Raw genomic sequence first — 15774 nt, 5'->3', positions numbered from 1 at the left:
AGGGCTACTTAATTCTTTTTTTTGGACATTTAAGGTATAGGGTATCATTACAACTTTTTGTTTCAAAGAATAAAATATTTATGACTCTATAATAATAAAAGAATAAAACCATTAGCTAACATAAGTAATTACAGCTACAGGGACACATTCAAAATAGGAATGTGATTTGCATCCTTCTTCCCTCCCCAACTAGATAATATTCTTTTTACTTATTTTTTACTTTCTTCTAAAAACAAAGTGTGGTATTTCCAATGGTTAGCACCCCCCATGTAAATAAACTGCCAGTGTTTTATTATCATTTCATTCAGGCAGACTACCAATCCTTTTTCAAGGTGGGGGACGGCCTTCTTAGTTTGAGTAGATATCAACCACTTGGGCAACAGTACAATTACTGTCTTTCATCAGATAATTCAGGCCTTCCTCAAAGTACAGGTGAGAATTACTTACAGAAAAACAATTTGTTTTAGATAAGAAATTCAAATGACTCAACTAAAACAGAAACTATTCTTTTGGTTTTCACCTTGAGGATACTGAAATAGCAGTCTCCAACTAAACTAGCATTTAACGTGAGCGCATTAATTATGACTTTGAAAACTTTTACTCTTTTTTTGTTTGTATTGTCAGGTGGAGAGAGAAGAGATGCTATGGTATGATGTGTACAGTCTTCAATTTTTCTATTAACCCAGGAGCAGTCTTAGCCAGCAGAGCAGTATTTCAGACACAGAATCAGTTACTAGACCCAATATGTAGGTTTCCAAAATTACTCAAGAAAGGAGATTCCTAATTCATTACACAAATGAATGCTTTCTGAGAGTGCAAAAACAAAGAAAGACTGAATACTACTGTAAAATTAAAAAAAGATCAGGTACATATGAACTCAGGGAATGTTGTACAAATATTGGACCTGGAACATTAGAAACAATGAATCTTAGAAACCATGAAAAATCTAGTCTTGACAGTTTTGTCAAGAATTCTTAAGAGTTCTTCCAATAATTCTGAATTCCAAAATTTATTTGGGATTGATATGTAAGATTTAGGTATTTTCATGAATTTATCCCTAAAAATTTACATAATTCTTTGAAAACTATGAACTTAAAGCAAATTTCAAAATAGTGTCACTCCTAAAAAAAACCAAATTTTGAAAAATAAATTCACAAAGATACATGCCATTTTGGGACTTCCCTGGTGGTGCAGTGGTTAAGAATCTGCCTGCCAATGCAAGTGACATGGGTTTGAGCCCTGGTCTGGGAAGATCCCACATGCTGTGGAGCAGCTAAGCCCATGCGCCACCAACTACGGAGCCTGTGCTCTAGAGCCCGCGAGCCACAACTACTGAGCCCATGAGTCACAACTACTGAAGCCTGTGCACCTAGAGCCCGTGCTCTGCAACAAAGAGAAGCCACCGCAATGAGAAGCCACCGCAATGAGAAGCCCGTGCACCACAAGGAAGAGGGAGCCCCTGCTCGCTGAAACTAGAGAAAGCCCAGGCAGCAACGAAGACCCAGCAGCCAAAAAACAAACAAAAAAAAGATACATGCCATTTTGCTACAATGGTCTTCAGAGTTCTAACTAGTAACATGAAAAATAAAAAGGGAGTGATCCTGCAGTATTATGCACCCAATCTTGAGCGAAACAAAGAATGCTGTTCTAAGTAGTTGGGAAAGAGCCTAACATTTGGTGGAAAGCTGGATCTGTCACCAAGTGGTCGTTGGAAAAGTTAAGCTTTTTGTGTTCCAGTTTCCTCATCTGAAAACAAGAGAGATGAATTAAAAGATCTCTCTCAATTTTAAGTGCTCTGATCTTTGGAAGTGACAACACAAGATGTATGCACACACACACATAATTATGCAGACCACTTAATAAAATAATATATATATTACTTCCTTTTAGTACATGGTTCACAGTAAAGAAAACAGACTAAGAATAAGTCACCTAGGCTCTCAATCTTGGGCAAATATAAAAATATTACCATTCACATATATTACAATATATAAAATTTATCAAACAGTTTAATAGTCCCTTTCTTAATTTTCAAAGAGGATAAAGCAGCTTTTTCTTTCCATCCTAGAAAGCTTCAAGAAATTTATCTAAGACTGTATCACTTTTGTACCTTTATACAGTAAAGACAGTAGATAATTAAAAGTTTAAAATATAGTTTAGATAAACATCCCAATAAAGTGTCAAATGACTGCTTCCATGATATTTAAAAGGAGAGTATGCTGCAATAGTCAAGAGTGCTGGAATGTCAAAGAAACACTAGAGACAAATACAGTATTGATAAATTTGGGGATTTATTTTCTGATAAGAAAAATGGTATAAGCAAAGGCTTAAATTATAGTAGGCCTTTAGAGAAATGGGTGAGTCAGTGGCTGGTGTCTGATCTTGTATAGAAGCAAGGATAAAAGGTAAAGAAAAAATGGTCATTCCAAGCCAATCAGCAACTACCAGGGCAAAATGAGAATATGAGAATGATGTCTCTTAAAGTAAGTCATTGGGTTTAGAATTTTTTTTTTTTTTTTTTTGTGGTACGCGGGCCTTCCTCTGTTGTGGCTTCTCCCGTTGTGGAGCACAGGCTCCGGACACGCAGGCTCAGCGGCCATGGCTCACGGGCCCAGCCGCTCCGCGGCATGTGGGATCCTCCCATACCGGGGCGCGAACCCGGTTCCCCTGCATCGGCAGGCGGACGCGCAACCACTGCGCCACCAGGGAGGCCCGGGTTTAGAATTTTTATGTTGCAATGTATTTTACTTCTACTTTGTATAGCAATATATCCTGAGGTAATTCACCACAAGTGAATAATTCACTTTTCCAAAACCAACACCATCTTCAATTTTAACAATTTATATTATATACATTATATTTGTATTTCAGTATCATATCTGAGCATTTATATATCAGGAACTGTTCAAGTTACTGGGGATGAAGAAATACATTTTTAAAGAACTTTGTCATTGTGGAACTTATATTCTAATGTGTGGAAGTAGCAGAGAGAAAGTAAACAAGTAAAATGTGTAACAAATCAGAAGGTAAGAAGTGTTGGGTAAAAAATAAAGCTGGGAAGGATATTGGAGGGATTTTTAGTATTATAAAAGCGGACCAGTAAAGCCCTCATGGATAAAGTAGCATTTAAATTCACTTACCCAGTACCTGTACAGAACTATACCAAATCAGGGATAAACTGCTGGCAGCACTAATTCTGTATTTTCTGCCTCTACCAAGTCAAGTCAACTAAAGGTCATCAAAAAAGAAAGCAAGCCCGTATCACTTTTGCTAACAACCATTAAGCAAAAGGAAAGAATGCTGTAAATCTTCACTTTGTTCTTTTTCCTAAAATATTTTGACCTGTAAGAAGTGACCAAGCCCTTATGATCCTAAACATTCTAGTTCAAGTTTATGAAAAATAAATCCATCTCCCTTACAACTTAGTTTACTTTTTAATCCCTTAAATCTCTGACAAATTTAATCCAGTTTAGGATGAGAGGTAAGTATTCAGAGAAATGAACTGTGAATTTTGACTCTGAAGAAATAATATATTCATAATTAATAGAACATATGAACATATGCTGTGGTTTTAAAAATGTAAATGACCTTAATTATAAGTGAAGAATAACTTCCTCTGCGCCTAGCAAGTGGGCGACTCCTCCTGAACTCTTTCGTCAATCTGGAAGTCCAGGGATTTAAGGAAATCACATAAGCAGAAGTCTAATGTCTCCAAGGTAATCACAGCAAAAGTCACATTTGGGCACATGATTTTAAAACTGAATGACTAGTATGTTGTCATAGGCAGATATGCTACTAAAAACATTTTGCAGAAGTATACCTAAAAACATCTAAGGGTGATGTACAATACTTTCTACAGTTATTCTGTACCGGTTTTTAGTATTTTACAACTGCTTGAAAGCCTTGCTAGCACATTCTTGCATCTTCAACATGTCTTGATTAATATTCTAAAAGTGTTATGATTAATTTACTAAAGAGAGTGGCAAAATGTTCAGCTGCTACATAAAGGACTCTAGCTTTCCAGGAATCAATGACTATGTTGCACTGCCTCTTTTCCTCTGCTTTTTTTCCCCCCTGTATGTTTTTTGGTTGTTAACCTTAAAATACCTTCATTTATCTTTATCTCGTATGTCTTATCTAGCAGAACTGAGATGTATGCAACCAATACTGGAAATTTAATGGCCCAGGTTTCTGATGCTAATAATATAGTCTTTTACTATTAAATACACCATACTTGCACTGAAACCAGCTAGGAAAATAGCATATTCAAATGCTGCATGTGTACATATACATGTGTGTAGGTACGTATGTATGTATACATTCACATTCCCCTCTCAACACACATATCAACTTCAAGAACCTTATTAGATTAGACTGATCACACCCTAGCAAAATAAGGTTATATACATACATTTTTAGGGAAAGAGTCAGAACAGCCAATGTGATAAACTAAAATAAACTGGTATCTTTATCAAGCTAAGTAAATTCTGACATAATTTGCAGAAACAGTTTTCTCTATGCTCCTACTAAGGTCTTTCTCCCTTAACTGGAATACAAAACCATACTTCAGCCTATAGTCTAGATATTAGAGGAAGGCAAGGTAAGTTGTATATGAAATTAATTCTGTGTGATCTGAATTTGGTGAGATTTAATCATTTATGAGACAAAACTAAAAGCTTGAAAATTTGTATGTTTTAATAAATTCTTTGTATTAATAGTAAATGCCAGTACTCAACTACTACTACCTAAAAAGAAGGCATACAACAATGGGGAATCTTTTCAATGTTATTTAATAAAACTATTTCCCTGATTTGTTTATTGGACTAACTCAGAGAAACTGCTTTAATTAAGTTCAAGATTTGTTATGTTATGATTTATTGCAGTTTTGTGATTACCAGAGCATTTAAATGCTATTTTTAATAAGTAATTTTAAAATGTGTAGCATGCTCTATAAGAAAGACACTGTCCTCAAAGGAAGTACTTAACAGAAGTGAATTAGGAAAGTATTATCTGATTTATAGAAATGTATCGCATGATTTATGATATAGCCACCCTCATATTCTAGTGCGACTAATTCTATAGTATCTTTCAGTAAGAAAGCTTTAGTGATTTCTCAAACAAAGGTTACTATTATGTTTTTAAGTACTGGCAAAATGTTATTTGCCTTGTTTTCCTTCAGGTAAGACTACTCATGGCTCTGAAACAAGCCTTCACGTATCTGGTCACCAAGAGACAAACAGTGTTGCTTAGCAAAGCAGCAACTATGACTACGCATAATTTTAGATAATAACATTTCATCCCAACTCATCCTATTCTCCTTTCTTTGCAAACACACATCTGATACCATTTTCACACCTTGAGCCTTTCAAAGAAGTGACCCTATATAAATTTCTATATATGAAGTTCTACTAAATAGATTTTTGAAGTTTTTTTTTTTAAGGAAAAAGGCATTATGCACCTCCTACATACAGTTACTTTTAGAAAAGCAATTTCCATGTTGACTAAAGAGTGAAACTGTCTTCAAATTTTAAGTTCTGCTTCATAAACTAGCTCAAGGCTAATACTGTAAGGACCTACAAAAGTTATGCCTTGAAGTTAAAAATTTATAGCCTACTATTCCATTTACTCAATAAAACCCCAGGGACTATGTGAAAATCACTTACATTGAAATGGAAAATGAATGTCCAAGTGTTTTCAAAAAATAAGTTTATAAAGTTAACGTTTATTATTTTAACAGTTCTGTTTTGAACTAAATTTTAAAATGCTATTCTTGGTGAATTATTTACAAATTAGACATCAAAGAGTGAATATCAGTTTTCCTTAAGTGAGACAGCACATGTTATATGGTGGGAGTCATAAGACAGGAATTCTGGTTTTAGCTGTGACTTCACAGATGGAGAACTAAAGATGTTAAGAGATTTGTAAGAACTTCACAAGACTGTTTAGGGCTATACCACCTAGCTTCAAATATTATAAAAAGTGAAGAAATATTTGACAGCAGAACTGCATGAACTATTAAGCAACATGCTAATCATTTTAATTATGTCTTGCTTACCAGAAAAATCCCAAGCACTCAAAGCACCAAGGGTATATTGAACTATATCTTAAAATTTAGCCATGGTTAATCTACAAAGTTGAAAAATGACATGCAGACAAGAGCAAAGACTTTACGTACAGTTTTGATAAAGACTCACTTCAGGTTTAGGTATCTTCATCTCTAATCCTGAAAGAATCAATGCTGAATGAAGTCCAGCATTCCAGGTAAATGTACTTTTTTACCAATCAGGCAGTGATTTCTGGTAATCACTTTAATACAATCTCATGCTATTTTTCATGTTTCAGAGGTGGGAAGTATTAGTAAAGCGTCAGAATTAACTAAAACTCAAAGGAGAAAACTTTCTTTTTAAGCTATGAAAAACGAACCTAATTTCCTTGGCTTTTAAAAAAAATAAATGTGGGGGTTTCCCTGGTGGCGCAGTGGTTGAGAATCTGCCTGTTAATGCAGGGAACACAGGTTCGAGCCCTGGTCTGGGAGGATCCCACATGCCGCGGAGCAACTGGGCCCGTGAGCCACAACTACTGAGCCTGCGCGTCTGGAGCCTGTGCTCCGCAACAAGAGAGGTCGCGACACTGAGAGGCCCGCGCGCCGCGATGAAGAGTGGTCCCCGCTTGCCACAACTAGAGAAAGCCCTTGCACAGAAACGAAGACCCAACACAGCAAAAATAAATTAATAAACTCCTACCCCCAACATCTAAATAAATAAAAAATAAATCTGTAATTTCAGTGTTTTAATTGTCTAATAAGCATTTATGTCTGCTTCCTTTAACCTGTGCAAATCTAAAGGGGGATTGGTTTTAATCTTGCCTTTTAAATCTGTGACCCTCCAAGAGGGACTCATTCATTACAAATAAGTTTTCTGTGCACATTACATAGTAAGTGTTCTGCCAAAAACTATGAGGACTATAGTTTAAAGCAGACAAGAACCTTTCTCTCAAAGAGCTCACAAGCTAATAGTAAGAGATGAAATATGTATTACATACATATAAAAGAGCTAGGCAAGTATAAACTAATCCCTACCATCAGTTTACCTATAAAGTCCCTCCAAACAAGTATTTAGTTAACAATGACTTCAAACCATAAACTTCTATTTTGAAATGATAGGAAAACAATGAATTATGGAAAAAAGGAAAGCAAGAGCTGGCTATTTATGGTAATCTTTCTGTTGATGCAGACCTAATTAATAAGATAATGAAATCAATATATTTTTTCAAGACCTTGGCTACAATACTTCCTTCAAGTGAACTTTTATAAACCAAAACTTAACTATTGTTGAGGAACAAAAATTTCTAGTAATCATCAATAAAGCTAGAACTTTGGAAACTTTCTCCACAAAGAGATAATGCTGTTAATATTCAGAGTGATGAAGACTATGCTTTACTGTTATTTCTTGCCCAGGGAAAAGGCTCTACCAGTATGTAAATTTAAATTCTCCAGAGCTCAGTTTAGTCATCTGCAAAAAATGCAGGAGTTACTACTGCCTGCATGGTAAAAGTTTGCTAAGTGTGAATTCCCCCCAAAACAGCAGAATTTATGAGTAATATACTACACCCACACAAACATAATAAATTCTCTCATAACAAATAATTTGCAAAATATAGTATATTGAATTAAAATGTTTCAAAGTTGTTATTTCTTGATTTTTATCTTTGCTTCTTTTGGTCAGTCACTCAACTAAGGGATCTGGACACAGGTTAAAAGAGAAGACCAGAGCAGGTGGGGTGTAACTCCAAATATGCATTAGTAGATTTAGTTATTTTTCATTAAATAGTGGTGTCCTGTTTGCCTGGGCTTTCAGAGATATTTAGAAAATGTCTGTAATAATTAAATAAGAATTTATGATGTCCAAGATATGACACCAAAAAGCACAAGCAATGAAAGAACAAAACAGAACTGGAAATTGTCAAAATTAAAAACTTTCGTGCCAAGAAAGTGAAGACAATCCACAGAATGAAAGAAAATTTTATAAATCATATATATCTGGTAAGAAGCTTGTATCTAGAATAATAAAGTATTACAACTCAATAAGACAAATAACCCAATTTAAAAATGAGCAAAGGATCTGAACAGACACTTCTTCCAAGATATATAAATGGCCAATAAGTACACAAAAAGATGCCAGACAGCATTAGTCATTAGGCAAATGCAAATCTAAACCACAATGAGATACTACTTCACACCTACTAAATGGCTACAATGAAAAATAAAAACAAGTGTTGGTGAGGATACAGAGAAATCAGAACCCTTATATATTGCTGGTGAGAATGTAAAAAGATACAACCATAGGTCTGGCAAACAGTCTGGCAGCTCCTCAAATAGTTAAACATAGTTACTATATAATCCAGCAATTCCACTCCTAGGTATAAACCTAAGAGAAATGAAAACATATGCAATAAATGAATGTTCATGGCAGCATTATTCACAATAGCCCAAAAGTCCAAATATCCATGAATTCATGAATACTGCATATCCATAAAATGGAGTTTTAGCAATAAAAAGGAATGAAGTCCTGACAGATTCAACATGGATGAACCCTGAAAGTATTATTATGCTAAGTAAAAGAAGCTCATCACAATAGAGTCCATTGATATGCAATGTTCAGAATAGGCAAATCTAGAGACAGAAAGTGCATTAGTAGTTGCCTAGGGCTCGGGGTATGGAGAGATTGAGGTGTGATGGTTAAGGGATGTGGAGTTTCTTTTTGGGGTAACAAAAGTATCCTAAAACTGACTGTGGTGACAGACGCACAACCTTGTGAACATGCTAAATACCTATAGAACTGTACACTGGAAATGGGTAGATTGTATGGTACGTCAATTGTAGTTCAACAATGCTGCTAAAAATGAATCAATGATGTGCAATTTTTAAACTGCAATATAATCTATCACGAAGGAGAAAGGGTTAAGAGTCAGGATATCTACATTTTAGCCCAAAATATCACACCATTCCTGTTTATGTCGTTCCTCCTCTTACATGAATAACTTAAAGCTTCCTGCCTCACACTCAGGGTTTCTCATAGTGTGGATTTATAGTTAATGTGACACTTTCTTCACCTCACCACCTTGTGAACATATCAAGTTCACTCTACTTCCATGTCTTCATTTTTGTTGTCCATGCCACTGCTTACAATATACTCCCCTTTACTTCTACCTTCCAAGTTCTTCCATATGCAATTTGAATACTATCTTTCTCACAAAACATTTCTTCACTGAACGCCTTCTTTTCTAAACTCAATAGTCCTTCAAGATAGTGAAAACTGATACTCTGCCACAAATAAATCATTCTTTCTTATACTTTTGTCACCTCCACTATACTGTGAGTTCCATGAGGGCAGTAAAGCCACATACTCAGGCTTTACTGTTTATAGCAACTAGAACAATACTTCATTTAATATCTATAAAAATACCTAAATGAATAAATTTTCTTGTGATTATTCCACCAACTATAAAAAAGCTAATGGTCAATAAACATTCACTGAATAAATGACTAGATTGATAAATGGCAGGAAGTAAAACCATAACAGCAAACAATAAAGCTGCTACTGACACTTTAAAGGAAATGATACCCCTTTAAGAGTACAGAGTTCAGAACGAGCAATAATTTTCACTTCAGTGATGAAAAACAAGATATTTCTAAGTCTCCTACTGCTAATCGCTTACACAAATAGGGGTAACAACCCTCAAAATTGTTATTCAGCTTTGTTTAGATAACAAACACTTTTAGTTACATCTATGCTGCCATATAATTATAACCAGAAACTCACATGCAGATAACCAGCTCGTTAGGAAAAGAGTTAAAATTGAAAAAAGAAATCTTAGTTTACAAGAAGATTCACTAATCTTTGGGAAACACATTTTCTATTACCATTGGTATACATAAACTCTCAGACCCACCCTCTACTCTGACACCAAGGTCATTACTTATTTTAACTTCTCACTTAATTCTCTCTTCTCCAACCAAATGTCAGTCTTTACTTCTCTCCTTTCGGAAAAAACTTACCATTAATCCCTCAGACCTCTTACTCTCCAAACCTTGACTCTTGATAGACTATTCAAAGTCTAGATTAATCCAGCCAGGAAGAATTTGTTCAGACAGCCCATCTCATTTATGGTAAACTTTTATAAACCTTACCCCAACCCTGAGAAAAAGCAACTCAGCATTAAAAATTTAACAAGGGGTACTATTGTTAAGTTGAGATTCATGTAACTAGCCTCAAGAATTGATTAAATACATAAAGGTAATTTTTCATCACTGGTTATGTAAAATACTGTCTTCTACTTATCTGCTGGAATTAACACCAAAGTATGAATGATAAATCTTCCTCTCCCCCACTTCTTATTGGTAACCTAGGAGACAGGTGAACAAAACTAGGTAAAATAACAAAACATTTATCTTTACAGGGCCAGGACTGGCAGAGCTAAGAAGAGAAGAATGCAAAACAAAACAAACAGGACGCAAGACAAGACTTTGTATATACTAAGGAAAGAGGGGCATGCTGGGTGAGAAGAACAAATAGCTATTCTTATCTGTGGTTCAAATATGTCTCAAAAACCTACATTTACAGATAGTACAGAATAAATTTAAAACCATACTTTCTTCTTACAACTCCAAAAAGTTTAACCAGACTAACCACCTATAATGACTGAGTTAGCATATGTATTAAATTGGCAGAGGAAAACAAGTAGCCATTGTTCTAGTTCATGATCTTTACCTCTACCCCAAAAGGCAATTCACTGATACAATGACACTGTGAGAAATCATTTAATTCCCTGGTAGCCGCCAGATATGTTCCAGAAGAAAACTTTTCTGCCTTTACGGATTTCAATTATCCACTCCCCCCCACCCCCACCAGATCTAGAAAGATAAGTGCTTTGTAAACATTTTAGTCACTGAGTGGGTAAAAATAGCATGTATTAGTATTTTATATAAAAATACTAGTAAATCCTCAAAATAACAATAAGACAATATTCTTTCATTAAAAGCTTTAACATATGTAACTGTCAACCTAAGCATACAAAGAAAGAGATACACCGTAACAGCTTCATTTAATGATTTTTTTTGAAAGATAAGGGACATTTTGGTGTCCTTACTGCTAGAGTATTAGTTATCATTTTCTAAGTTTAATCAACTTTAAAAACTTACAGCATGTGTATTTTAAAGGTAAATACACTAACAGCATGTATACTTAAAATGAACTATAGTTAAATGCTGCTTAGAAGGTCCAAAAAAAGAGAGGTACTGAAACTTGTTTTGTGTTCTAGTTGAAATGAGTATTACCTGGGTCAACTGGTTGACTAAGGACTTTCACAGTAAAAAAAAGAAAAAAAAAATTCATCTCAGCAGTAAAGTCTCAGTAGACAATCATATAGAAGAAACTCACCATTTACTTAGTTATCAAATATAAAACTCACTGATAAGGACACTAAGAAATATTAGAAAATCATCAAAAAATAAGTTAATGAGTATATAAAAAATTAACTCAGGGAGAAAGCTAGTACACTAATCAGGATTACTGGGTAATAATATTCCATGAGAATAGTCTGTTTAAAAAAAGGTCTGGACTACATGAGATGTTCCTTCTCATTCAGAGAGAAAACTATAGACTTTGGGGTTGAAATAACAGAAGGAAGTAGTTTGTTCAGGGTTATAAGAACCACAACAAAAGAGTTAAATTCAGATTAAATTCACTTTGAGACTTAAATCTTCTACAGCTTGCTTTCCTCTTCATGTACATCTCGATCATTTTAATAAAACTTAAAAAAAAACCCTGAAACTAAAAAGGTAATTGAGGCAGTTCAAATAATTTCCTATCACAAACTGGCATCTCTCATTCAAACGAAATCTTTCATTTAAAGAAATAAAGGCATAATGACAGCATTCCTTACTTTAAAAGGTCACAAAAGAGCTAAAAATAAAATCAGCTCACCAACCGGTTAACAAACAAAGGTATATCCAGATGATGAGGTGCCTCATAATTAAAAGAATGAAGCTCTTTATGTCCTGACACAAACCAACTGCTAAACCATGTTAAGTGAAAATAGCAAGATATAGGAGTGTACATAGTATACTACCATTTGTATAAAAGGGATGTGCGGGGAGGAGAGTACATACATATTTGCTTGTGTATGGACAGAACACCTCTGAAAGGACAAACAAGACATTGGTGACACTTGGGTGACTGGAGGGTGGGGGCAAAACACATGACTCCCTGCTGTATTACATCCTATGTGTTTTGAATTACGGACTATCTGAATGAATTACTTATTAAAAAAATAAAATTGGAAATACAAAATATAATCCTCCTTTCTTCCATCTTCATCAAGTGTGATCTCTGTTTCCTTTGACTGCTTTCTGATGACATATACTCTGCTTTATTAGTCATCATGTCCCCAAAAGTTCCTTGAGGGTAGAGATATGACAATGTAATTCATCTTTGGATCCGCTGCAGCTTCTGGCCCAGTGTATTAAAACACAGTAACAATAATAATGATGAATAACTTAAAACATAATAGGAAACACTTGTTGAGCACTTGTGACATGCCTCATGTTTAATATGCATTAACTTATTTAATTCCCACATTTGTATGAGCTAGATATTGTACATTTATGACCAAGGAAATTAAGGTATGGAGAAGAAACTTGCCCAAGGTTCCAAGCTAGGAAGTTAAAAATAAACCTTAAAAATAAATAGCTGTCGGGCTTCCCTGGTGGCACAGTGGTTGAGAGTCCGCCTGCCGATGCGGGGGACACGGGTTCGTGCCCCGGTCCGGGAGCATCCCGCATGCCGCGGAGCGGCTGGGCCCGTGAGCCATGGCCGCTGGGCCTGCGCGTCCGGAGTGCTCCGCAACAGGAGAGGCCACGGCAGTGAGAGGCTCGCGTACCGCAAAAAAAAAATAAATAAATAAATAGCTGTCATTAATTGAACCCTGAAGGAAGTACTTTATAATTATATCACAATGCTATAAAGTAGCTGGTATTATTCTAATTTTATCAGATAAGGAAACTAAGGCTGAGAAAGATCAAGAAACTTCTTGTAGGTCACAAAATTCCTTGAGGGTAGGCACATGATAGTAGTGGCAACAGGACGATTCAAACTGGCATGTGATTCCCAAACCCCATGCTGTTTCCATTAACTACATTCTCTGTCACAGTAAATGCTAAATATTTGAAGTACCACAAATTGTGTCTCAAGTGATGATGTGGAGATGAGTTCATACATGAGTATGAAAAAAACCAATCTTTTCATTTTTTCCATTCCCTATATCCTTAAATTCAGATTTGAGCTCTAATTATTCAGTAAAGAAGCCATCACTGGAGGTGACACTGTAACATGAAGAAAGATATGCTTATAAGATTATGTCACAGGCTGGCTATAAACAAGTCTACATAACCATTCCTGATAAGATACTGAAATGAAATTATAAATTTCAGTGATACATTTGTAAGCATTAGGTTACAAGTAAATTTTTTTCTACTGTGTAAAAAAAGGAAAAAGATTTTTAAAATGAGGTGCAGTGGGAGATATATACTTGGTTTTACTGTAACCATATTATACCCCCCAAAACAAAACCCAATGTCTTAGAATGAAAAACAAAATAAAGCTACTTCCCTATGAAGAAAGTCTATTAATCAGATCTAATCATGAAAATGAATTTCAGAAAGCAGAAAAAGGAAGGTGCCATTTTATGAATCAGGTTTCTACGTTTCCTTAGGCTCTTACGTGGAAAAAAAAAATCATTCGAAAGGAGTAACAATGAAGTTTTAAATTCCGTAAGAAGTGTCCTTTTAATATCTTTCGGTCAATTTGTGTCAAAGACTCATTGGCTTTCTGAATACATGTCCATTAAAAAAAAGGTTCAAGCGGATTTAACTAATTTTTGCTGATCCCTGGGAGGGAGCAGAAGTATAATTTAGTAACAAGCTCTAAATGAATATTCAAATATTAATGAATATAAAAGTTTAAAAAGTTTCACCTGAGATTACTAAAAGAATTAATTATGAATTTATAAATAAAAATTTTAAAAAAATCTTTTGGATAAGACTGAAGAAAGAAAAAACCTATCAGAAAACTTTTTTTTTTTTTCCTAATTCAACAAAGGAAGAGTCATTGTCATATAGTCTGTAAGGCAAAAAAATTCTACTCAACTTATGCTGGTTCTATAGCATCATCAAGACCATAATTTCCTCAGTGTTTGGAAATAAAATCATCTTCCCAATTCTTATGGAAAAACTCTTTATTACATCTTCTTAATTAGGTTTCTTGGCAATGACAAATTGTTAAGGTGGTTTTTTAAAGACTTGCAATACAGCAAAGTAGGTTTTGGAAAAGTGACTTGCAAACGGAAAATGAGAAGACAGTGCTTCTACTAACAATATTTATTCCTAACAAGAAACCTTGTATCAATCACAATTCTATCACACCCTGAGACAGGTAAGTATTTTAAAAACAGCCTGTTCATCTTTTGCATCACTTAAAATAACCATTTTGGCTTTATTTTTAAATAAGGAAATGAGTGTAAAAGATTTCAATAACTGGCAAACAAAAGTATCTTTTATACTAACCTTTAGAAGGCAAAACTGTTGCAAGCTAAGGCTAGCATGAAATTCTAACTTCTGAAGAAGACAAACTTAAATAGGTCATATCCCAGGTCCTTTAAAAATTGTCTTTTAATCTTTGATGTGTCAATGACTTTTCTGCTGTCCCTCTTCCCCAACAGGGAAAGAAAAAATAAACCTTGCGGCTTAAATTATTGTCGGTCTGGGGCTGGGGTTACCTACCGCATGCTAGACTAATAATGGATACTTTTAAATGCCTATTTTTAGAATTAGTATTAACCAATCCCTTGTTTACGTTTAGACAGAAAGATGTGCGAAACATGGTAGGGGGTGCGTGGGGAGATCCAGAAGACCCAACACCACGGCTGCCCGCCCCCCCCAAAAAGGTGATGTAAAACAAAAGTACATCGGCTAATATTCGTTTCAACAAAGTGTTTCAGAATCTCTCAAGTGATTATTCCCTTATTGAAAAGGGTTAAAACCGAAACTGTTTTCAAACATCAGCTTCCCTTTTACAAGATCCCAACAGTTTTTTAAAAGTTACTACCAATGTTTTTCTTAGCACCCCCTTCCTCCCCGAAAGAATGCATTTCCATGACTACTGATTAAAAAAAAAGAGGGTGAGGGAAAGAATCAAAAATTATTTTAAAAAGCGCGAGTTCTCATTCCTTCATGTAAGCAGAAAAACACAGAAAACATCTTTCCAATGGGGTGGGAGCAGGGGGAAAGGGCGTGAATAAAATACAGTACGAAAGGAAACCTTGGGTTTCGAACTTTATTGCACAAAGAGAGAGTGGAGAGGAGAGTAGGTCAGCCGGAGCAGCGCTTCCCCTCGCGAAGCGGGCATGCAGACACGGAGGCTACCGGGAAGGCAGGCACCTTCACCTCCTCTGCCCTCAACTGTCGCCTTCTTCCTCCTCCACCCCCCGCGGGCAACCCGGCGGCGCTGCCCGGGCGGACGGCGGGCCGGGTCGGGGGCGAGTCGGGCGGCGGGGGCCGGGCGGGCGGCGCGGGGGGCAGCGCCGGGCCGGGCCAGGCCGGCGGGCGGCCTCTCCCGGGGCGGCTTCGGGCTCTGGGCTCCCGGCTCCGCGCCGGGCCCGCAGCGGCCCGGCGGCGGCGGGAACGCGGGCGCCAGCTCGCCGCGGCCGGCCGGCCGCCCA

General features: G+C 36.1%; 2 protein-coding genes across 9 annotated transcripts in view; one reads left to right on the top strand and one right to left on the bottom strand.

Moving 5' to 3' along the window:
• The window catches only part of CREB1 (cAMP responsive element binding protein 1), a 56466-nt gene that overhangs the window by 39876 nt on the left and 816 nt on the right, over nt 1–15774 (bottom strand). The window lies entirely within an intron of this gene.
• The window catches only part of LOC114487363 (transcription initiation factor TFIID subunit 4-like), a 314300-nt gene continuing 313985 nt past the window's right edge, over nt 15460–15774 (top strand). Inside the window, exon 1 of the mRNA XM_055079364.1 lies at nt 15460–15766. Within this exon, the coding sequence (XP_054935339.1) occupies nt 15460–15766 (307 nt within the window). The remainder of the gene's footprint in view (nt 15767–15774) is intronic.

This window comes from Physeter macrocephalus, chromosome 2 (assembly GCF_002837175.3).
Source record: "Physeter macrocephalus isolate SW-GA chromosome 2, ASM283717v5, whole genome shotgun sequence".
NCBI classification, from domain to species: Eukaryota; Metazoa; Chordata; class Mammalia; order Artiodactyla; family Physeteridae; genus Physeter; species Physeter macrocephalus.
Note: the sequence above shows the minus strand (reverse complement) of the source record. Positions and strands in the feature narration are given on the sequence as shown.